The following is a 23,541-nucleotide window of genomic DNA, read 5'->3' on the forward strand; positions in this document are numbered from 1 at the left end:
ATTCAATTAATTTAGTATTTATTTAAAAAATAAAAATTAGATTAATGACGTCACTAAACTGAGTTGTTCTTCCTGCCGATGGCTTTGACCCTATACGCTTCACCTACAACAAGTCACTTTTAACACGCACTGGCACACCTTCGCTTTAACAACTCCCATTTTATCGTTGGTTATCGTATCGTTTATAAGGAGTAAAACCCTCTCCTTTCTCACCAACCCAACTCTCTCTCTCTCTCTCTCTCCTTGATCCCAATCGCCTCCATGGCTACGATTTCCAAGCTCGCTAATCCCGCCCCTGCTGCGTCTTTGTCACCTTCTTCTTCCTTCAAGTCCAGATATTCTGTGCCTGTATGCTTCGTCGATTTCCACACCAAGACTGCTTTTCTCGCCAGAGTTTCATCGTCTAAGTTGTCCATCCGAAGTAGCCACCCTTTGACCCGCTCCTTCGTGTGAGTATTACCTAGATTTGTATAATCTTTTCATCTCTTTCTTTTTTATATACAAAGAATTCCATTTTCTGGACCTCTTCTTGTTTTGCTGTACATTATATTAACATTTATGATCACTATATTCATTTGCACTATTAATGTATCTGATCTTATATTTGACCTTTCAGAGACACACATATTTTGTTTCTTATTGTGGATTAGTGATTTCTTGAAAATTAACATAGAATAAAAAATTTTCATCTATATAAATGGCTTACTTCCATGTCGGTTTAGATTCTTGATAAATACCATTTAGTCTCTAGTTCTACAATTTTTGTTCCCTTTTTGGTTGGAATCGATCTGGGTTCAGTCAATTATCTAGCAGGTGTGTTGTACGTTCTGTGGAGCTGAAAAAATGCCTGGACAGTAGACACATTCGAAAAGAATCTGTTGCTCCAATGTGATAAAAATATTTAACTTATGTGAACAAAATGTTGAACAAAGTCGAAAGAATGCTTCTGCCCACTCAGTTTACAGCATTAATGATGCTTGTGGACCTGATACCACATATGAAAATGAGTTTCACCTTTATTCGTGGTTGCTTGTTTTCTGTTTTCCAACTCTGGACATTGTTGAATTTGTATTCTGATAACATCTTTTTTCAGTGTCAGGTGTGCTCAGTCTACTGGAAATGGCAGTCCGATAAAGAAAACAACTCTTCATGATCTCTATGAGCGAGAGGGGCAGAGCCCATGGTATGATAACCTTTGTAGGCCTGTGAGAGATCTGATTCCTCTGATCGAGAGTGGTGTTAGGGGTGTAACCAGCAATCCAGCGGTAATTGCTGATAATTCTTTATTAAATATATTCCATGTTTATACACACTCCTGTTTAAAATATGATTTTCATTGAATTAAGGTAAAGACAGTTCACTGAATAAAATAGGATAAAAGGAAAAGAAATGAATTGGAAAATTGCAGATTTTTCTTTGATGATTTTTCCTTATTTCTGTCCTCTTCAGTTTTGATCTAATGAGCTATAATGAAATATATGGTTCCAGATTTTCCAGAAAGCAATATCATCCTCAAATGCTTACAATGATCAATTCAGGTATAGTGAAACACTTCAGTTTTCCAAATTTACAGTGCTTATTTTGTGATAGTTGAGATATAATTATGTTGTTATGTTTTGTCCTGATGTATGCCTAGTTTACTTTGCTGTGCATAATGAGGGAGGGGATAGTCCACAGATGAGAGATCTCTCCTGACTTTTTCTTTTTTTTATTGTTACAGAACTTTGGTTTTCGTAGTTGGATGTTGATTTATGACTCGGACATTTAAAATTGTTCTTTTTGCTGATAACTTCAGCTTTTTTTTTTCTTTTAATTTCTGATCTAGATTGTTGGAATCTTCAGGGAACTTGTACAATCAGGAAAAGACATTGAAAGTGCCTATTGGGAGCTTGTGGTGAAGGACATTCAAGATGCGTGCAAGCTTTTTGAGCCCATCTATGATCAAACAGATGGAGGTGATGGGTATGTTTCTGTTGAAGTTTCTCCCAGACTAGCTGACGATACTACAGGAACAGTTGAGGCTGCAAAATGGCTTCATAAGGTGGTTGATCGCCCAAATGTGTACATTAAGATTCCTGCTACAGGTCCTTGCATTCCCTCAATCAAGGAAGTTATTTCAAATGGCATTAGTGTGAACGTGACTGTAAGTTCATTCTTTGCATCCTTTATTGACTTAGTCATCATCACTGAAGAGAAATCTTAAATTTTTTTTTGGATTTGATGAGTTTGTTTCTTTTAAAACATTGATTGAAATTCCTATAGGGAAATTCTGACAGTTTGTGCTCATATATGTTTGTGCACAGCTTATATTTTCTCTTGCCAGATATGAAGCAGTCATTGATGCTTACCTAGATGGCCTTGAGGCTTCTGGACTGAGTGACCTCTCCAGAGTTACTAGTGTTGCTTCATTCTTTGTCAGCAGGGTAGACACACTCATTGACAAAATGCTAGAAAAAATTGGAACTCCAGAAGCCCTTGATCTTCGAGGGAAGGTAACTAAATTGAAATGTTCTTATTCTTAAATATTGGATGAACCTATAGCATAAAATGTAAATATTTGTTCATGTTTATTGTTTTAGGCTGCAGTCGCTCAAGCAGCCCTGGCATACAAGCTCTACCAGAAGAAATTCTCTGGCCCAAGATGGGAGGCTCTGGTGAAGAAGGGTGCCAAGAAGCAGAGGCTACTGTGGGCTTCAACCAGTGTTAAAAACCCTGCCTACCCTGATACCTTATATGTTGCACCGCTCATTGGACCCGACACAGTGAGCCATCTTGTTTTGTCTCTTGAGCTTGATGTGCATTTTGGGAGTTGAATTATCAAGTTGTTAAACAAAAAATTATCTGCAGGTTTCGACAATGCCTGACCAAGCTCTCCAAGCATTTATTGATCATGGAAGTGTTGCAAGAACAATCGACACAAATGTATCTGAAGCTGAAGGAATTTACAGTGCGCTTGAGAAGTTGGGAATTGATTGGAGTTATGTAGGCAATCAGCTGGAGGTTGAAGGAGTGGACTCTTTCAAGAAGAGCTTTGACAGTTTGCTGGACACCCTGCAAGAGAAGGCAAACTCCCTGAAATTGGTTAGCCTGTAAGCCTTGTGTATCGTTGGTTGTAATGGCATCATGACATAATAAAAGTGGGTCATCAGTCCTGCTGTAAAAAAAGATACCTAGTGTCATGGAAGACTGTTAAATCTGTATCATAAGTTTTCTGTTTTCCGCGGGAGATTCAACTTGCATTTGCTTTGGTCTATGTGCATACATGCATAGGCAATACATAAAATCGTTGTGGCATGTGGATTATTCGGCCTCAAGATGCAAAATACTTTGGATGTGAGGATTAATTTGGATGATGGATGTTACTGTTTTGCATTGATAAAAGCATACCAATCTGCCCTAATGAAACAGAATTCTGCATTGGAACTGGTAATTATCCACACTTTATATATATATATATATATATATATATATATATATATATATATATATATATATGTCTTTTGGAGAAAGCATTAAAAAAAAAATGTGTTGGTCTAAAAGGTGACTTTGCTTTTTCATGAACTTCCCGCATCACTCTCCAAAGACAATTAAATAGCCAAATAAAGGGCTTCCAATTTCAGCACTTGGAATTCTACCGTTATCTGGTGGAATAACTTCAACCACAACCACCGTACGTCGTCCTATTCATATTTGTCGAAATTTCGCATCTTCATCCTTTCAATTTTTAAACAAATCTTGGGTCGTATAAGTTTAAGCAATTGCTCCATGATTTCCAGAAGAGACAATGGGTAAAGGGATGTAGTAATCTTATCCGTTGAATGCTTCGACTGATGTAGTTGCTGTGGCATCTGACGGTAAGTAATCTTTCTCTGTATTCTTTTTATAGGTTATAGTGTATGCGAAGCCCTTGTTAGGAATTCTTGTTCTTTAAGCATGTTTTCTACCACAAATCAATTTAAGTTCAAATTGCGCCTTTTGTGAGGAAGCGAAAATTATTCATAATGTAGAAACGATTTTGAGCATGTTAGTTTTTCTTCAAGAGCTGAAATTTATTTGTCTGAACACTTGAGAATCAGAAATCAACAACACAACGAGGATATGAAACTTGCAGGAAGGATTTATAGTCTTGGCCATATCAGCGCCAGCAATCCGGGGGAAGAATTATGGCTAGACAAAGATGCGGTATCCAGACTACACTGAAACATAATCAGGTCTTCAGTATAAGCTCAACTACTGGATAGTATTCATGTTTCTAAATTTTTATTTTTATTTTTTTTTTTGTTGGTGGAATCTAAATTTTTATTCATATACATGCATTCACACACATTATATTATTCTTTTTTTATTTTTGCTTTTTAATTTCTAACTAAAAAATTGCGGGACTTGAGAGTCGGAGATGGCACTCAAGCCTAAGATGGGAAAGAGTTGTGGTAAGCATTTTTTTTTTTTTAAATGCAATGCTTGTTGGCGTAAATTTTCTGTAACTCGGCTAATTTAAATCTAAGTAATTCAGGTGTATTGCTTTCAGACTAAATGATTTCTTCCGTTTTGTGGGAAATAGCATTCTTTTAAACTAGGATATCACTTCTTGAAAGATTCATTTTATTTTGCTGAAAATATGGACCAGGGACTACAATGGAATAATATAGAATCAGCAAGCAAAGAGATCCCTTCTACTATGTTGTTAGAGCCTTGACATATATTCCTAGGGGCCAGCCGTCCTCACTTTTTACTATTGACTAAAAGATCTGGCAAAGATAACGGTGATGATGATGATTAAGGTTTTTTTGAATTTCTTAAAGATATTTTCATGCTTCAGTTAAACAGTATCTTACAATATGTTATTATGAGAATGGATTTCTTCAATTGGTTGTTTATCTATAGTTGGCACAGTTAAAATAATTTATGAACAATGAATGATTGGGATGGTTACACAATAAGATACTATGGCCGCATACTTTGAAGCCTGAAACAAGTGTCACTGGACGGGAGTTCTAGCCCCATGCAGCACTTAGGTGTCCCTTGGCCAGGGCCCCCAGGTCAGCCTCTCCCTATCTGGCAAGCTCACATAAGCCCAAATAATAAACATCTTCGAGGTTTCTGGCACGTACCTGTATAGAATCACACTAGTTAACTCCATAGGGCAAGAGACAGCTTGTGACGGTCTTGCCAACTGCCAAGAATAAGAGTGGGGAACTTCCGAACCGTTACACAAGACATAGGGTGGTTCCTTTGTGGTATGAATTGCTTCTACATTTCTTGAGTAAAGGCACATGACTAGCTTAACAATGTTCTGCAGTTTCCTGATATGCAGGCAAATGAGAAGGACCTTTTCAAATTCAAACTACGATCTGGCCAGGTGAAAACTTATTTCCTATTTGAAAGATTGAGCAACGTTATCCTAATATTTCAGATGGAACTACACGTTTGTGCTCATTCCTTTGTTAGGAACTTTCTCCTCTACTATTAATCTTTATCTGCATTCATGCTTTTCTTTGATCATTACATTTGCAGTGTGTCTACTCAGTAGTTTTTTCCTTTTATGAGATTATATCAGAAGCTGGCAATATTTGTTCAGTTGTGTGGTGCAACTGCACTGATTGGGATTGAAGTTGAGACTTGAGCATGATTTGATCATGTTGGTTTTGTTACAAGGTTCACGTGATTCCTTTATACTCAAAATTGAGAATTTTAATGGGGATGCCTGGTTCTTGAACGTTCAGGTGAGGTAATAACTGCTTTTGAGGAAGCTGTTTCAGGCATGGCTTTGGGTGGAGTTAGAAGGTGCTGCATCTGGTTTTCTCCAATATATAACCTTTGTCATGGAAATATAAATATAAATATAAATATATAACCTTTGGCGGAGTTAGGCAGGTGGACCAATTTCTCAAACGAATCCAGTCCTCGTACATAGTCATTTTGTTGGTCCACCTAGATCTTTTGGTTTTGTGGATCATTCTACTTTTCCAACTTACTTGGGGCTCAGACAGTGGGGTTCCAAATATAATGAACTTGTGATGTATCCGATATTCGAGGACATCAGCATTAGCCAAACACTTGATTTTGTTTGTTGGAAACTTGAATGAACCAACAATTATCATCATAAATAATCATTCAATGCTTGCTGAAGATAATTCTATCCTGCTTTTTCTTTGAAGGTTCCACTGTTCCGTTGTTTATATTATTTTTAAGTGTTACTACAACCAATTCTCTGACCCCGTTAATTAATATAATGTCTTGTTATTACTGAAGATAAAACAGCTTCTTAATACTAATCTCTCCAACAAAATCAACCATTAGCAAGAGCAATGAAATGGTCAAGATTCGAGGCATCACCCGTCAAGAATATGCAAGTACTAAAGACTAGACAATATATTAAGGCACTTGCACTAGTTTTCTGTATTCTTCAACCTGTATTCTTCAAGCTTACAAAAGCTAGACCAAATTGCATCGTTAACAAGTTTAGAACAGAACTCCAAGTTTTGATCCTCAATCCTCACAATTCAAACAAAACCTAAGCGTCACAAGCTACAATTACCGTAAGTCTATGGAAACTTAAATAAGGCCACAATTTCACAATCCATTTAATAGAGCAAAGCACCTCCTAGAAATGTATAAAAAATATAAAATCAAAGCACGATCAAGCCCTAGCGTGCATAATATCTGCAAAACATCCACAATGTTGTTCCCACTAGTTAACTGAAAGCTCCCGGCGCTTGTATCGCACCATCACCTTTCCTTTCACACCAACTACCATTGCATTCCAGTCAATCTCGGGGAAAGGAGATACCAGCTCCAATTCAAAATTCCTCAGCAAATGGCTCCATATAGCTTTTATCTGCAAATATGCAAATGGTTCACCAAGGCAGCCATGCCTACCACCTCCAAAAGAAATATATGAAAATGCCCCTGCCGCCTTGTCTTCTTCCCTCCCAACAGCAAATCTGTCAGGATCATATCTGTCAGGATCCTTGTAAATATGAGAGAGCCGGTTTGCAAATGCTGGAGATGTTGCAACAATGTGGCCCTTTGGGATGTCATATTCTTTTCCCTCTCGAGTTGTCACGCTAAAATCACTGTGAGAGCTGCGCAGCAGCATTATTAGTGGAGGATGGAGCCTTAGCGCTTCCTTAATGCACCGGTACAGGACATCCATCTCAGACAAAATATCATGATCAACCTTATTCCCGTGCTTTCTCATCAGGGCTTTTTGCTCCTCCAATACAGCAGATAAGTACTCCTTGTAACGGAGGAGGTATGCCCCAGTCCAAGTGGAGGTAATGGAACTGGTGTGCTGCCCAGCAAAAAGAGCAGCAATAAGCAAGCCTGTAATCTCAGATTGACTAGTTGGGCGACCATCTTTGTATTTGGAGTCTATGAAGCATTGCAACATGTCATTCTCTGATTTGCCAGCAAGTTTACGAGAAGCTATGATGTTTGCAAAGATTTCTGCAAGCCTCTTACGAGCCCTGTCACGGCGGTGGTGAGCTGGAATGGGCAGATATGGGAATAAAACACTGATAGGGAGCATTCCATTGTCCAGGTCATGGAACAACGCTGACACATCATCAAAAAGCTTATCACGAACTTCTCGACCTAGTAGACATCTACTAGCAGTCAAGATAATCAGATGTTCAAGCTCATACTTTATGTCAACTTCACCACTGTCTCCCCACTTTGAGAAGTAATCCTGTCCGATTCCACAATGGCAAAAATTAGGATCATGGAATTCATACATCATGTGGGTATGGTCATCTGGAAATTATATAAAGAAATCTCGTATCAAAAGCAGCAACATGCCAACATCCACACCATACTGAACAAAGCCAGTCTACAGAGGACATGACAATAAATATAGTTTTTGAATATGTTATGTAAAATAAATGCACTTTAATCAAAAAAAGAAATCTTTGACACTTTGTTCATAAATAAAATACTGGCTGGTTTAGACTTTAATGAAAAAAAAGGAAGCATCACACCTGGAAAAGCGCTTTATATAACCAGGAAACTTATCTTGAACAGCAATGTACAGATTTGTATTAGTCACATAGAGCTGAGATAGAATCATTTATTCCTAATTTTTTTAACCGAAAGATACACATTTCTTTTCCCGCCAGTGAATATGCTTCCTTCCTTCACTGATGCACTTAATGCGACCTAACTCCATTATGAATGTATCAATGAAAGCTACCGTTGAATAAAAAAAAGCCGTTGACTGCATCTCTTTCTACATCCCCTTACTTTGCATTGAATGACTCAGAATTGAAATATGACCCACATCAATTTCCAATTAATACAACATAATTTTATAGAAAAATAAAAGGATGCATTGAATATAAGCTCCACGAAATTAACAACGGTTCATCAAATATTTGTATTTATACATGTGCAGAGTAAATTAAATATGTGCAAACAGAAATATTTTATCTTGTTAAACTTATTGAGCTTATAATGACCGAACCAAAAATAAAAAGAAAACCAAAAAGAGCAATACACCAAAAACATAAAAAAAAAAAAAAAAAAGCTTTTACCTCTGCTTCCATGACCATCTGATCCACATATCCTTTGAGTTTGTTGACCCTCAGAGACTCTGTAAAGAAGCGAAACTGCTCTTGTCGCACTGTGTAATCAACATCAAAGACAACACCTGGACCAAACGTAGGCACATTGAACTGATAGACCTCCTGCTGGCTGAGGTCTGCCTCTGGAGCCTTGAAGAAGTGAGCTGACACCTCAGGACCGATCAAAAATGTAATCTTCCAGTGAGCTAGGTTCACAGTGAACACACTGCCAAGCTTTGGGTACTCATCACGAAGCATTATAATCGGGCCTTTCAAGAACCGGAATAGCCCCCCAACCACTGGCCAACCGCTCATAACTGGAGGCAGACGTTTTCTAGATTTAGGCATAATAAAGGCGGAGATAACCTTGGCCACAACTAGAGTGGCCATGATGAGGAGACCCATATTCAGGAGCTTGTTATCCAAATCCATGGCGACTACGGCGAAGAGAACAGATTCAACAGTGAACAACTGAAAATCCAAACAAGAAGCAGAAATATCAGATAAAAATAGAATACTAAAAAGACAGCTAAGGTAAATATTAATTTCAGATGTCAAAAAAAGTTCTGAATCTTAGACCTAATTGGAGAGTTCTGAAGTGAAAATTCAGATTCCAGGAATGGGAGAAACTGAGAAATCGAGATAATGCAGTAACGGTAGAAAAAAAAAATTATTAGAGTACCTGAATATAAGATTGAAGAGAGATCAGAGATGGAAAATGAAGAAGGAGATATCAGTGTGGATCATGTGGACTACGATTTGAAAGTGACCAAGTGGAATGAGTGTGACGTTTTTCACAGGCTGTTTACAACAGAACACAGAAAGCTGGGTTGGGTTGAGTCGGGTCGGTACGGGTTGGGAAAACAGTGGGCGTGTGCAGTGCAGGACAGTCTACGGATATTCGTCGTGTAAAAAAAAAAAACACTAAGATTTTATTAAGGGAATATTTAATTCACTTAATAAGTGGAGCTAATAATTAAAATGATAATTAAAATATTTAATAATTTTAAAAAAATAAAGTGAATAATTAATAAGTGATTAATATGATATTTATAATTGTATTTTGTATTAATTTTATTTTTAAAGTTATGTCTCATTAATGATAGCTAATTTAATTTTTATTTTTATTTTAATTATATTTTTTTATTTAATTTAAAAATTAATATTATTAATATTTTTATTTTTTATTTATAATTTTAATATCTTAGTTAGTGTATTTTAACTTTATTAAAATATTTTTTATTAATAATATAAAATATAAAATATTTATTTACATCTAAAATTTTAAAATTAATAATAAATTTTTTCTTTACCAACCATAATAATTATTTTATTTATATTTTTTAAAGTTATTTAATTTTTTTATTTAATTATTTTCTTATTTTAATAGATTAATAATTATATATTTATTTTAATAATATAATATATTAATTTAATAATAAAACAATATAATATAACAAATTTATAATTTTATATTCATTTTAATAATAAAATAAATTATATAATATATATCCTTATTAATCATTTCATATATCAACAGCTAAACATAATTTTACTAAGCACTTAATATAAATCAATTATTATCAGTTATCAACTATTAATTAACAGTTACAAACTTTATTTAATAGTTAAATCAAATAGGTCCTAAGTATTTTAGGAGAATACATATTTACTCTCTTACAATAAAATGAAGCCTATGTCTCACGATTTATGAGATAATTAAAATTTTATGAGTAAATAAAGCACAACAAATTAGTACATTAAAAGTATCTTGTAATTTTTCGTAGAGCAAATGATATATGTCCCTTGGATTTGGAAAAATTATGTACTATTAAAGTGATTTCATATGCACATTAAAATTGTTTTTAAATTTAAAAATGTAATATGTTTTTTTTAATTTTAAAATTTTATATAATAAAATTATTTTGACTTATAATGATCAGTTTATACAATTTAAAGTGGTGATGTGATAGTAGCACCTGGGTATGATTTTCTTATATGGGATAATGAAGCATTAAATATATAGCACTTAATTACAGAGACTTTATTTACTTTAAAAAATAACAATAATTATTCACGTTATCACTATTTTAAATTATTTACGTCAACATATTACTTATAAATCTGCTATTGATGATTAGAAAATTTTCTTACGTTAAATTTTAAAATTTAGAAAATTTTATACTATACATTTTTAAATTCAAACACATATTTATTATAACTATTAAAATTTAGAAATAACTCTTAAAATTTATCTTTATATATATTTTTATGTGGATAAATAAGATATTCCGTTAAAGGGCCATAAAGGCAAAGCAGATTATACGCAGTAAAAGGCCCGACAACCAAAAAACAGGGTATCCTAACAAAGGACCCAAAACCAGCCCGAAAATAAAAGGCCAAAACAACCCTAAAAAACTAAAGAACCATAGGCTAGAATTGGGTCTTCTACCGGACAAGAGAACCCGATAGCAACTTAGGAAAATCACCGCCCACTGAGGCACAACCAGTTCCAGATGCCTTTCTTAGACAAAAGCCTAACAAAGCTGCAACCACCCCATCTTAGTGTTTCCAACCAAAGCCAAGTAGAGGGATTCCATCCAAAGTTCACAGAGATCTGCAATGTAAAGTAAACTAATAAACCAAATAAAACAGGAGCCGTAGGGCTGAGGAAGAGTTAGTAGCCAAATTGATATCGGGGGAGGTTGATGATGACAGGCTTCTTTAACATCTCCCTCCTGCCTTCTTGGTCGGACTATGCCAATAACTCGACGAGGTGCCACCATCCCCACAACAACAAAACATATATAGAATGATAAATCAATAAGTGATTCACATATTGATTGAGAAATGTATTCGGAAGGAATTGTTTTATTAGTAGTACCAAAGGGTGTGCATCTAAGAAAAAATACCCAATCGATGAGGATTGTACCGAAACAAAATCGTATTAAATTTAAAATTAAATAAAAAATTATTTTTTTATATGTAATTAAGATATATATATATATATATATATATATATATATATAAACATTAATTATATACAATATAATATTATCTTTATTTTTTTAATAATTTTAATTATAAATATATTAAATTACCTTATAGTTTTTAATTATATGTATATTACTAAATATATATATAAATTTATATTAAAGATTATATAAGTAATAAATAGTTAAAAGTATATCATATTATATACTTATAAATTTAATCTTAAATTATATATGTAACCTATAGTTAACTATTATATAATTAAAAATAGGTAAAATATATATTATATGATATTTTATGTATTAATAATTAATTTTAAAATTTAAATGATAATTCATGCATAACTTTTTATAAAAATAATCATATAAAATTATTTAAAAATGAAAACTCGAATCAAAATTACACCAAAAAATTGAAACCGAAGCATTGAAAATTAAACAGAACTAAAACTAAAACATCCAAGAATTGAATCAACATTGTACCAAAATTTTGATTTGATTTGATTTGATTTTAATTCATAGACAAACATGGAACTGGAATACACAATGAAATCTCAAACCTCAAGTTTATATCATCTGTCTTACTAGAACAGTCTCACATTCGTAAGAAAAAGAAAACATTATAGCTTCTGAACTAAATCCTATTGAACGAGATTTTGAGCTTTTGAGAGTTCAGAATTTCAATGCATTGATTGCAACTAGGTAAACACCATTCACGCAAAAATAACTAGTTCATTGTAACCTTCCAAGTATTAGGACAATTATACAACTTATGATAGGGAATTCAACAGCCATAAGTTCATAACAAGAAATGGTCTTTTCAGTGTGAGAAGTGGATAAAAAGAAAACAATCAGGCTTTGGCACAGTGCTGCAACTTACATCGGCTAATTGGGAAATGAAAATTTCAGAATTGATAACTCTGAATTTCCACGCTATTTTTAGGAATATAAAAGGAAGACAAGCGTACAATCTCTCATCTCTAATTCCCCACTAAATGATTGTTATCTAACAAGGAAATCAACAAAATAGAATTCCAAGGATGACCCAATTCAAGAAGTGATGAATTACTCTCATTTTTTATTACCTCCATTCTCCTTTAGTGTGAATGCTCCAATGAACCTGAAATTGCATTTCCACTGTGATCCTGCCCCTGAATCTAGAGCAGAACAATTTGTTAATGTAATGCTTTCATGCTTATGCCTTTTTTTTGCACTTGATTGCTCCCCAACCTCAGACAAAGAACTCTTATGTCTGCTACTGTGTGTTGAGACTGCATGTCCCCTTAATGAATATGAGTTTGGTACTTTGAGTAGGAGTCCCCGAATGATAAGAAGAGTATCAATGAAGATCCAGCAGACATCTGATGCAGCCATTTTGATTTCTTTTCAGCTTCTTGCTTCTCAAGTTCTTTAGACTCGGGGTAATGGAAAAGCGAAACTCGCCGTGAAATATTCTCCGCTATAAATGCAGATAACTATGTCAACAGCATATAAATGCACGATATAACAGGTTTAGGACTGTTCAGTCAATCACACAACATAATGACTCATACAATGCAACAAATTATAATACATATCTAACAATTATGATTGAGATAAGTTGATAAACCAATGATAAAACTGATAAATTGCACCAAATTGATAAATGGGTGGTATATTCTAAAAGAGCTAAGAAGGATTTAGAAGCCTCTCCAGCTAGTGGACAGCAAGGCACCATTCCGTTAGCTGCAAATGCAGAAAGCATAGTTATTAAAGGGCACACCTCAGGCTTAATGCTCACCAGGCTTCAACCCTGGCGCCTAGGCATGCACCTTTATTCCAGGCACAAGGTTTTAGAAAGACATGCCTTCTTTATTTCCACCATTGGCGATCACTACCATTGACTAAAAGAACTATCAGTTAAACTTGATATTTGTGTATTTATAGAATACTATATTGATGCACTATGAAGTTTTCGGAATTAGTATCTTTGATGATAACTAGTCATTAAAATATCATCAAATCAGCACACCCAATATCGCAAATCTCCCATATTTTCATTTTTAATAGTACCACTCCCGAATTATCTTTAAAAAAAAAATGTTACATCTACACCTATTTCAAGATACATGTCAAAGGCAAAAGGAAAAGCGTCGTCCACTAATTTGAAAATTAATACTCCTTTAGTTATTAGAGATAAGAAAGATGACGAACATATTAATTTTGAAAATGAGTATCTAGAGGACAAAGGAGTTTATGGTTGCTTGACTTTAGTTTTGAGATATTAAAAGACTGTTCAAGTTTCAACATATTAGTTTAAACTTTTAGTAGTTTATTTTTGTTTTATTTGGATTGCAAAATTATTATTATTTGAATGCTTACTAGTTATTATTATTTTTTAATTTCATGTTATTTGAAGTTTGATAGAATATTCATATTTATTTGACTTTTATGGATTTTTTAAATTTTTTTATTTTTACATCTCACCTCGCTTAGGTGCACGCCTGCGCCTAAGCTCCGCCTTAGTACGCTCCACCTTTAATAACTTTATATATGAAGAAATCCAGAAATATCTCTCTCACACCCCAGCAGCTATACTAACTGCCCCCAACCTTACTAAGCTCGAAAGAAATACAATTCTTCACTCATACCCTTCCTGTATTTGCAACTAATAGAATGGTGCTCACCTGTCCACCAGCTGGAGAGGCTTCTAAATTCTTCTTACCACTTTTAGAATATACCACCCATTTCCTCTTTTCCCTTCCTTTCGGCTCAGCTGGATAATTTTCCACATCACAAATCCTCAAACATGATCTCTATAGAGACAATTTATATAGCATTTAAAAGACTAACATCTCCAACCTACACCCCACCACCAAAAATTTTTGGTTTTGTTGAATTTCATTTGATGCTAATAATTCTCAGCTTCATTCCAAAAGCTTTTTGATTATACAAATCATCTGGTACACAAATAAATCTGACATATCTTCAGTCTCCAGATTCTTGATCAAGATTTGAATTTAGGGATGGTAGCAAGGCAGGACGGAGATAGGAGGGTCTTTCGCCATCAGATGGAGATCCTCATTCCTTGCTTGCTTTTATTTTTCCTTCTTATTTTAATTATTTTCAATTTTTTTTATACCAATATACAAGTAAAAATTAGGGTATAACCACGAACGTTACATTTAGGGTTCCCACAGAGGTATTGAGGATTCTCACAGGTAGGGCAGAGAGTATACTCTCGTCTCCACTGATGGGGGAGACCATGTCTCCATGGGGGGAAAAAGGCATTCCAAGATCCAAGGGGAAAAGGAAATTCCTGACAATTGTCTTTCAAGCATTAACCATGTAGAGTTTGGGTGATAGACCCGTTAACATCATTCAGCTCTATCTATAGGCATTTTCGCCATTTCCAATTGACATGCAACTCTTACAAAATACAAGTAACACCCGGCCATATGATTTTCAAAAGCATCTTTTGGAACAAATAGTTTGCAAAAACTGCTCACAATGTATTTACCTCACAGAAGTAACAGAAGTAATACATACGTGGAGAGTTGAGTAATTCCAAAGAATAATAATCATAAACAATTGACCTTACAATATGAGGAATGAAAATAAAGACAGATAGGTGTAGTTACCAACTTTCGTTTCTCATGTCTAGGATAGGAAAACTGTTGCATCTGGTTCTTGTGCAGCACAGCTGACCGCGTCATATACTGTGCCTGACATGGCAGGTAACACAAAGTCACATTACTGTCAATTGTCAAATAATGCATACAATGATATTGGCCCACATGTATTAGAAACAAGCAATTTTAAATGCTGAAAATTGTATTAACATGATAACAAGTTTTTCTAAAAATTTGCTGTGCATAACAATTGGAGAAGATTTTTATGGATACCTGATGAACCCTCAAAACTGTCCAAACATCCATCACAATGAAGACTGAGTGATATAATCAGGAAGCTGAAACACATTTCAAAACAAATATTGAGCAATGAAACTCAAATTCTGGATATTTGACTCACACAAACAATGATAGCAGGGGCTCATAATGATGTTAAATAACCACTTTTATTTTGGTTGATTTTAAGTTTGATCCAAGAAATCACTTCTAACATCATCTCCTACTAACCAAAATGTTTCATTAAAACAACAGAAGGCCAAAAATAAGAACTCACTTCATTATGAGGCCAATGAATAAGCCAAAGTTCGGTAGAGTTCCTCAATGAAAGATCAACAAGTGGTTCTCTCGAATCTTTTTCAAATCCCGCTTCAGGCCTGTAACTCTCCTACTCAACGTCCATTGCTCAATAATTATAAACAAATTGAGTAAATAAATAAATAATAACTAGTCATTTCGTCGAACACCTACCGAGCAGGAAAAGATTACTCAACCAATTTCACAAAATTAGTCTCTCTGTCCCTCTCAGAGCTGCTGATATTTTTCATTGGAATTCAGAAAGAAAAGGAGGAAATGAAATAGAAAGTGAGAAGAGTATTTGGGCAAAAGAGTGTAACAAAGAGCTGACACAAAAGGCGTTGGGCTTATGTTGGCCCCGCACGAAGTGTGTAAACCCAGAGCCTTTGTTTCATATAGTTAACCGCCCTTATTTTCCCATACTCACAGGTCGCAGCCTGCCTTCTTGTTCTCTTCTTTTTCTTATGCCTTCTTTACTCCCTGGCTAACTTTTGATTTTGATATCATGATTTAAAAAAAAAAAAATCATATTTTATTTTCTTATAAATTATTTCTTTAAAAAGTTAATTATTTGTAAAATTTCATTTATAATATCATTTCTCAATTAATATCATTGGGCAAATCCAAAATCCCGATTTAAGCCATATATTTCTTTTTTTTTTTTTAATTTTTGTAATATTTAATGTGATATGATACTGTTTTTAAAAACATCATTTTAAATAATTTTTTTAAGCATTTTTATATGATAAGACATTATTTAAAATTATTTTTTCAAATGATTTTTGATAAATAGTTTCATAATTGCATTATATTTGTAAATAATATTTTAAATTACGTTATTTTATAAATTAATCCTTAAAAAGTTGAGTCACTGCCGAGATTATTGGATTATTTCTCGTTGGATTATTGCATCGCTCCGTCCGTTTACCCTTCACGGCGACGACATGTCATTCAGGCACTACTATTATTTTATTATCCTTCTCAAACTACGAATCTAGCTGCTTCAACGAAAAATGTATAGGTTTTCTTTATGCAAGAAAATTTTTCGTCAGGAGAGAAGAACAAGATCGTGCGTGGCAATTGCAGAACAGTCGCACAGTGCTGCTTTTGTGATCATCGCTCTTCCTGCACCATCCCTATCTGCTCTCTTAAATCTCTTGCCATATGCCCACCCCACAGTCCAGGTCCACCATTCCCTTCTACGCTTCCCTCCTTGACGCCTGCATTTCCACCAAGAACCTAAAAAGTCTCATTCAAATCCACGCCCAGTTAATCACCAGTGGCATTTACCACCACGAATTTATTCGCTCAAAGCTCGTTTCTGCCTATGCCTCCTGCACCCAAATGCGTCAAGCCACTCTTCTCTTCACCTTCACCAACCGTCAATCCACTTTCCTTTTCAATTCACTCATTAGAGCTTACGCCTCTCTCAACCTTTTTTCTCACTCTCTTACCTTTTTTCGTCGCATGCTCGGTGCCAATAAGCCCATTGATCGCCACACTTTGCCTAGCGTGCTAAAGTCTTGTGCTGGGTTATCGGCCCTTAGACTCGGGCTGCAGGTCCATGGGATAGTATTAGTCAATGGGTTTGTTTCTGAATTAGCAAATTCGAATGCTTTGATTAATATGTATGCGAAATGCGGGGATTTACAAGGAGCAAGGAAGGTGTTTGATGGAATGCCTGTGAGGAATGAGGTTTCATGGGCAACGATGATGGCGGGATATGGTATGCACGGAAATGTTGGTGAGGTGTTGGTCTTGTTTGAGAGAATGGTGGAAGAGCGAAATAGGGTGGACGCTGTGTGTTTAACTGCGGTTTTGAGTGCATGTAGTCATGGAGGGATGGTGGAGAAGGGGAAAGAGTATTTTGGGATGATGGGGGAGAGGTTTGGGTTAAAGCCTGGGTTGGAACATTATACTTGCATGGTGGATATGTTGGGGAGGGCGGGAAGGGTGGAGGAGGCGGAGGATTTGGTGATGAGGATGGAGATAAAGCCCGATGAGGCATTCTGGGCCGCTTTGTTGGGTGCTTGTAGGATTCATAGGGAGGCGGTGGTGGCCGAAAAGGTTTCCAAGAAAATTCATGGGAGCTGGGGTGAGTGAGTGCATAAGATGGGAGTAGAGAATTTCTCTTTCTGAGAAAACAGCCACATTGCGGATTTCTTTGTGAAAATTTTCTTCAAAATAGGTTGATGTCAATATCATTGCTTGTTTCTCTGTCAGTTTATTGTCATCAGGGCCACAAGAATGAACAATTTTTCAAGTAAGAAAAGATCACAAGAGAAGAGATGTCTTTAGCCCTTTGTTTGTTTTGAGAACCAAGAGAAAAGAAAATAATGAGATAAAATGTGATTTTTCAATTTTTTTTATTTGAATACTAAATAAATGAGAAAAATAGGAGAAATAAAGGAAAATGAAAAGAATTAGATATTTATTTATATTAAAATTATTTATATACTTTTAATATCATATAATAACAAAATTACTCTCTGTATCGATTAAGTAATTATATTAGAATTTCTATTTTAGTAAGATATTTAAATAATAAATTTTTTTTTTTTTTATTTCTTCATTCGTCCTCTTTCCTTGGCACAATCAACGATCTAAACAAAGAAATTTCTTCCACTATAATGAAGAATTAACGACATAATCTTAGCAGATAAAGAACAATAAAATCCCCAGATAGAGAAGATGTCCATCTAATATGCACTCAAAATTAACTTTTCTGTAAATGTTATCAATGGCAATCTCTCAATCCTTCACCAACAACGGTGCCACCGTAAATTAACTCGCTGCTGTCACATTCCGCCATCATTGATGGACTGCGAGTGCTACCTAAATTCCATTTTATTTTAATGCCTACAAAACCTTGTCCACCCCGCCTAACCACTTGATTCACTGGGGCCAGATTTTGAAAATTTTATGCAGATCAAATTAGGGCAAATATCGAAATTTTACTTACAAACAAATTAAGATAATAAAATGCTAACCCTTTTTATCAATTAAATTTATATAATAAATAGATATGGAATGTAAATACATGAAATGGAGCCGCTAACTCACTGGCTAATTGAGTCTGATCATTAATGGTGATGAAGCAATAATAAACTTTAACATTTTAATACCTTGATTCATTATAAATTTAAAACACTTATTTTTATTTATGAATTTTACTACACATATTATATTTTGAGTTCGCTAGCCTATACAAGAATTTTCCATCAACTTGTACCTGCGTTTTAATAATGGAAATCTTCCCATTTATTGGACGGCTATTATAGGCTTCTAAATTCTAACGAAGAAAGAAAGAGAGGGGAATATGCACAATGGACTGAATTAGATAGATTGAAAAACGGGGATCGATGGCAAATACAAACAGTTGGGTTGGGCCTTTTGTCCCCTTAGCTTGTAATAGACTAGAATTTATTGCCACTTGGATTTCTTCTAATGGGTCCTCACCTGTTAGTTGAACCTCCTTTAATGTTTTTGCCTGTGTCTGAGCCTCACATTATGCCATCTAACCGTCCCGAGATATGAATTCTTATTTCTTCTTTTACCTGCAAGTTTAAAAATGGATCTTCTACTTGTACTTCTACTACTTGTATAACTACGTGAATACAATTAGTTAATCCTAAAGCAGTTCCACGAATATAAGAGGTAAGTGAACTGTTCTACCGATTGGCTCTGTTTTTCTGGGTTTAGCAAGTTATGGAATTTTTTAATTTTTGATTCATTTTGAGAGAAGGGGTACTGCTTTTGCCTTGCAAATGATAGATCATGCATTTCTATTTCTACTTCATGCGTCTGGTGCTCTCTATCAGACAATTGAAGCTTAGCTGGCTTTGATAAGCCTTTTCAACATGTATATTACAATTTTCTCAAGCCTAAAAGCTTTGTGAAACCCATAATATATTTTCTACAAAGAAAATACACTTGCATATATAGTACTGTGTTTCCCAATTTGTTCTTCTTGTTTTCCTTCTTTCTCGGACTTGATCTCGGTTTTCATTTCTTGCTGTTGTGGAGTTTCTGGATTATGATTCATTAAGTATCATAGTTGAAGTGCTCTACAGGTATGATTTATTTGCATGCGAGGATTAATTTGCTCTGTAAATTCTGAGAAAATAAAACAAAATTATCTTTTCCGTGGAGTGAAGGAATGGATACCAGTGAAATCAAGGCAGCTCCTGCTCCAGATACACCGGTCACATTTGATGGAAATTCTGAGCCAAGTAGGTCCAAGAAACTTGGAATCTACTTCATCGAGTCTGATAATAGGCGAATGGCTTTCGGACGTAGTTATATAGGAGGAACTACGCCGGTAAATATCCATGGGAAACCTATTGCCGATCTCTCGAAAACAGGCGGTTGGACAGCTACCTTGTTCATTTTTGGTAATATATTTAAAAGCAATTTCTTCTGTGTACCTGGTCGAAACATTTTCTGTGATCTCTTACTCTCAATGACCTTGAATCTTTGTTTGTCCAGGGAATGAAATGGCTGAGAGGATGGCTTATTTCGGTCTCTCAGTTAACATGGTGGCCTTCATGTTCTATGTCATGCATAGGCCCTTCGCCAGTTCCTCGAATGCAGTTAACAATTTCCTTGGGATATCACAAGCATCATCTGTCCTTGGTGGGTTTCTTGCTGATGCATATCTTGGTCGCTATTGGACAATTGCCATATTCACAACAATCTATCTTGCAGTGAGTTGTACAGATGAAATCCACTGTTAACCGATTTGTTCTTGAATTGCTCCTTTGTTTATAATTGTTTGGGGTGTACTGATAATGAATAAACTTCCCTTTTTTTTTTTTTTTTTTTTTGAATCTTTGTCTCCTGGAGGGTTTGACAGGTATCACCTTATGTGCCTCAATGAATATTTTCCTGCCAAACCAGGATAAGTGTGATCGGTTATCCTTGCTTCTGGGTATTTGCGAGCCCGCAAAACCATGGCAGATGCTCTACCTCTACATAGTTCTTTATGTGACTGGATTTGGAGCTGCCGGTATAAGGCCCTGCGTATCTTCTTTTGGGGCTGATCAGTTTGATGAAAGAAGTAAAAATTACAAATCTCATCTAGACAGGTTTTTTAACTTCTTTTATCTATCTGTAACTATTGGGGCAATAGTGGCCTTCACCTTGGTAGTCTACATTCAAATGGAACGTGGATGGGGATTTGCGTTCGGTTCATTGGCCATAGCTATGGGTATATCAAATATGCTATTCTTTATTGGCACCCCCATGTACAGACACAGATTGCCAGGAGGCAGCCCCCTAACAAGGGTTGCCCAAGTTCTGGTTGCTGCATTCCGGAAGAGAAAAGCCAGTTTTTCTAGCAGTGAGCTAATAGGCCTCTACGAGGTTCCAGGGAAACATTCTGCTATAAAGGGTAGTGGAAAGATAGCTCATACTGATGATTTCAGGTATAATCGCTCTTCCTATACATTTTAATATCATTTCATGTGTTTGTGGAAAAATTTTAATTATCAACAGGGTAAGAGCTAATCCAACAATTAGTTCTGGGTAGAGAGAATTTGGGTAATTTCTCCTCACACTAACTGTTTTTAATCCTAATTCTGCCTTTCGTGCCGGCAGATGTTTGGACAAGGCAGCTCTGCAATTGAAGGAAGATGGTGTGGATCCTAATCCGTGGAGGCTTTGCACTGTGACTCAAGTAGAAGAAGTGAAGATACTACTGAAACTGATTCCAGTTACAGCTTGCACCGTAATGATCAATGTAGTTTTAACAGAGTATCTGACTCTCTCCATACAACAGGCATATACTATGAACACACAGATGGGTCGTCTAAAACTCCCGGTAACTTGCATGCCAGTGTTTCCAGGCCTCAGCATTTTCCTCATACTTTCTCTATATTACTCGATCTTTGTTCCGATATCCCGACGCATTACTGGTCATCCTCATGGTGCTTCTCAGCTTCAAAGGGTAGGCATTGGCCTAGCTGTTTCAATTGTGTCTGTGGCATGGGCAGGGTTTTTTGAGAGGTATCGGAGAAACTACGCAATAAAACATGGCTATGAATTCGGTTTCTTGACACCCATGCCCGACCTGAGCGCATTCTGGTTGTTGATCCAGTACTGCCTCATAGGAATAGCTGAAGTATTTTGCATCGTGGGGTTACTGGAATTCCTTTATGAAGAAGCTCCTGACGCTATGAAAAGTATAGGATCTTCTTATGCTGCTTTAGCTGGAGGTTTAGGATGCTTCGCAGCAAGTATCTTGAACAGCATCATTAAATCAGTAACAGGGAGCCCAGAAAAAAGGCAGCCATCCTGGTTATCCCAGAATATAAATACTGGTAGATTTGATTATTTTTACTGGCTTCTCACAGTACTGAGCGTAATAAATTTCTGTGCTTTTCTATACTTAGCACATAGGTATAAGTACAGGGCAGAGCAGAAGTTTGAAACAGGGGAACAAGTCGTAACCTGTAACCCCAACGCGAGCGTAGGCATATAGGAAATTGGAATCCTAGGCACTAGGTGCCATTTTTTTCACATTTGTGATATCTCTCTTTTTCACTTTCAATTCTTAAACAATGTTGCTTCTCTTCTTGTAACTAAAGCTATGTGAAACCTGAATTGCACTAGATTTTGGGTGATGACCGACTTGGTGGGGATGCATTAAAGAGCCTGATAGTACAGCTTTGCCCTGGAAATATCGAGGGAGTTTCTTAGGTGTCACATCACTAATGACTTCTTGATCCACAGCCTATGGAAATTGGTAAAAGGACTTGAATCCACCACGAAATTGATGGAGGCAGAGGGCCAATCCCTCTTAATGGTTGCCTGCTTGGATCTACCTGTCCCCATTCATGAGCTTGTGAAACTGTGCAGGCTAACCATCTCCTCTTCTGTTAATCCATGCCCCCTGCCAGCTACAATGATACCTAGCGTTTCTCCACCTAAAATTTAACAAAAATGCTACACAGTTCAAATTGAACTCGCTCAAAATGGTATATTAATAATTAAATTGAAATTCATTATCATTTTACCCTTTTAATATATGAGTCATTTATAGTGATTTGTGAGCCATTTAGCTTATTTATAAACCACTTGGCTATAAAATCTCTTCATTTAATATCTACTCACCAAATAACATTTTCTAATATCAAATTAAGATGCTAGCAGCTTTTGAAACTCTAAAAATTAATGCTATGAAAAACATATAAATTTAGAGATATTGTATACTATAAGTTATTACATATAATATATTTGTTATAAGATAAGATATATTGATTTTTAATAATAAGTTATACTATAATTTATATTTATTTTTTTTAACTTGAAATATGATGTAAATTTGATATATATTAATTGAAATGAAGTAGATAGCATTTCAAAAATGAAATTAAATATTATAACAATAAATATTAATATTAAAATAAGTATCGTATTAAAATTGGTTTGAAATTTGATAGTGGTGTTAGAGTGATAATGATGGCGGTGGTTGATTAGTGTAGGTAGGGTGACGGTCAAACTAGTTATATTTATATTTTTTTAGTATATAAAATATTAAAATATGATTTAAATTTCACTATATATATTTTAAATCATATATACTCCATAAACACTTAAATCACCACGGTTTACAATCACCACTATTATCGTTATTTAAATCATTTACTTACAAATTATATGAATATAGATAGATATAAATGTAAAAATAAATATTACTTGACATGATATACACTTTTAACAAATAAAATTTATATTTTTGAAAAAAAATATTATATGTATATATATACACAAACACACACATTAGAGCTTGTATAATATATA

At 35.1% G+C, this 23,541-nt stretch overlaps 4 protein-coding genes, 1 long non-coding RNA gene and 1 pseudogene across 9 annotated transcripts; 4 read left to right on the forward strand and 2 right to left on the reverse strand.

Annotated features, from left to right (window-relative positions):
* The first annotated feature begins 149 nt into the window (after nucleotides 1-149).
* LOC110663614 (uncharacterized) lies at nucleotides 150-3,294 on the forward strand. The gene is made up of 7 exons (XM_021822989.2): nucleotides 150-449; nucleotides 1,094-1,265; nucleotides 1,489-1,538; nucleotides 1,843-2,143; nucleotides 2,304-2,492; nucleotides 2,580-2,762; nucleotides 2,848-3,294. Exons 1-7 carry the CDS (start codon nucleotides 262-264, stop codon nucleotides 3,091-3,093), a joined length of 1,329 nt encoding a protein of 442 aa, XP_021678681.2. The 5' UTR covers nucleotides 150-261; the 3' UTR covers nucleotides 3,094-3,294.
* A 157-nt stretch (nucleotides 3,295-3,451) lies between these two features.
* Nucleotides 3,452-6,157, forward strand: LOC110663615 (uncharacterized). 2 transcript variants are annotated; one of them, XR_002496565.2, is made up of 3 exons: nucleotides 3,452-3,670; nucleotides 3,777-3,854; nucleotides 4,077-6,157. It is a non-coding gene; the product is annotated as an uncharacterized LOC110663615 (long non-coding RNA). The 2 variants fall into 2 exon arrangements; XR_002496564.2 differs by having other exon boundaries at nucleotides 3,452-3,854.
* Nucleotides 6,158-6,339: 182 nt separating this feature from the next.
* LOC110663613 (sterol 14-demethylase) lies at nucleotides 6,340-9,402 on the reverse strand. 2 transcript variants are annotated; one of them, XM_021822987.2, is made up of 3 exons: nucleotides 9,244-9,402; nucleotides 8,532-9,032; nucleotides 6,340-7,690 (listed from the first exon to the last, which is right to left on the reverse strand). In XM_021822987.2, exons 2-3 carry the CDS (start codon nucleotides 8,991-8,993, stop codon nucleotides 6,692-6,694), a joined length of 1,461 nt encoding a protein of 486 aa, XP_021678679.1. In that variant the 5' UTR covers nucleotides 8,994-9,032; nucleotides 9,244-9,402; the 3' UTR covers nucleotides 6,340-6,691. The 2 variants fall into 2 exon arrangements, with proteins under 2 accessions (XP_021678679.1, XP_021678678.1); XM_021822986.2 differs by having other exon boundaries at nucleotides 9,141-9,306.
* A 2,814-nt stretch (nucleotides 9,403-12,216) lies between these two features.
* LOC110663612 (mediator-associated protein 2-like) lies at nucleotides 12,217-15,844 on the reverse strand (annotated as a pseudogene).
* A 736-nt stretch (nucleotides 15,845-16,580) lies between these two features.
* LOC110663611 (putative pentatricopeptide repeat-containing protein At3g11460, mitochondrial) lies at nucleotides 16,581-18,023 on the forward strand. Its single transcript, XM_021822985.2, has one exon. It carries the CDS (start codon nucleotides 16,903-16,905, stop codon nucleotides 17,839-17,841), a length of 939 nt encoding a protein of 312 aa, XP_021678677.2. The 5' UTR covers nucleotides 16,581-16,902; the 3' UTR covers nucleotides 17,842-18,023.
* Nucleotides 18,024-19,214: 1,191 nt separating this feature from the next.
* LOC110663609 (protein NRT1/ PTR FAMILY 6.1) lies at nucleotides 19,215-22,361 on the forward strand. 3 transcript variants are annotated; one of them, XM_021822982.2, is made up of 5 exons: nucleotides 19,215-19,395; nucleotides 19,812-20,132; nucleotides 20,227-20,444; nucleotides 20,584-21,164; nucleotides 21,337-22,361. In XM_021822982.2, the coding sequence occupies exons 2-5, from the start codon at nucleotides 19,898-19,900 to the stop codon at nucleotides 22,217-22,219; spliced, it is 1,917 nt and encodes a 638-aa protein (XP_021678674.2). In that variant the 5' UTR covers nucleotides 19,215-19,395; nucleotides 19,812-19,897; the 3' UTR covers nucleotides 22,220-22,361. The 3 variants fall into 3 exon arrangements, with proteins under 3 accessions (XP_021678674.2, XP_021678676.2, XP_021678675.2); XM_021822984.2 differs by having other exon boundaries at nucleotides 19,216-19,395; nucleotides 19,896-20,132; XM_021822983.2 differs by lacking the exon at nucleotides 19,215-19,395 and adding an exon at nucleotides 19,402-19,811 and having other exon boundaries at nucleotides 19,896-20,132.
* The last annotated feature ends 1,180 nt before the right edge of the window (nucleotides 22,362-23,541 follow it).

The sequence above is a fragment of the Hevea brasiliensis genome, chromosome 3 (assembly GCF_030052815.1).
Source record: "Hevea brasiliensis isolate MT/VB/25A 57/8 chromosome 3, ASM3005281v1, whole genome shotgun sequence".
NCBI classification, from domain to species: Eukaryota; Viridiplantae; Streptophyta; class Magnoliopsida; order Malpighiales; family Euphorbiaceae; genus Hevea; species Hevea brasiliensis.

Bases quoted from the DNA above. Each gene is read 5' to 3' on its own strand.
- LOC110663614 (XM_021822989.2), top strand. From the start codon at position 262: ATGGCTACGATTTCCAAGCTCGCTAATCCCGCCCCTGCTGCGTCTTTG. The intron at 1,266-1,488 runs GTAATTGCTGAT...ATATGGTTCCAG, and splicing joins GTGTAACCAGCAATCCAGCG to ATTTTCCAGAAAGCAATATC. The intron at 2,144-2,303 runs GTAAGTTCATTC...GTTTGTGCACAG, and splicing joins GCATTAGTGTGAACGTGACT to CTTATATTTTCTCTTGCCAG.
- LOC110663613 (XM_021822987.2), bottom strand. From the start codon at position 8,993: ATGGATTTGGATAACAAGCTCCTGAATATGGGTCTCCTCATCATGGCC. The intron at 7,691-8,531 runs GTAAAAGCTTTT...GGAATCGGACAG, and splicing joins AGATGGTCATGGAAGCAGAG to GATTACTTCTCAAAGTGGGG.
- LOC110663611 (XM_021822985.2), top strand. From the start codon at position 16,903: ATGCCCACCCCACAGTCCAGGTCCACCATTCCCTTCTACGCTTCCCTC.
- LOC110663609 (XM_021822982.2), top strand. From the start codon at position 19,898: ATGGATACCAGTGAAATCAAGGCAGCTCCTGCTCCAGATACACCGGTC. The intron at 20,445-20,583 runs GTGAGTTGTACA...TGTCTCCTGGAG, and splicing joins TCACAACAATCTATCTTGCA to GGTTTGACAGGTATCACCTT. The intron at 21,165-21,336 runs GTATAATCGCTC...TCGTGCCGGCAG, and splicing joins GCTCATACTGATGATTTCAG to ATGTTTGGACAAGGCAGCTC.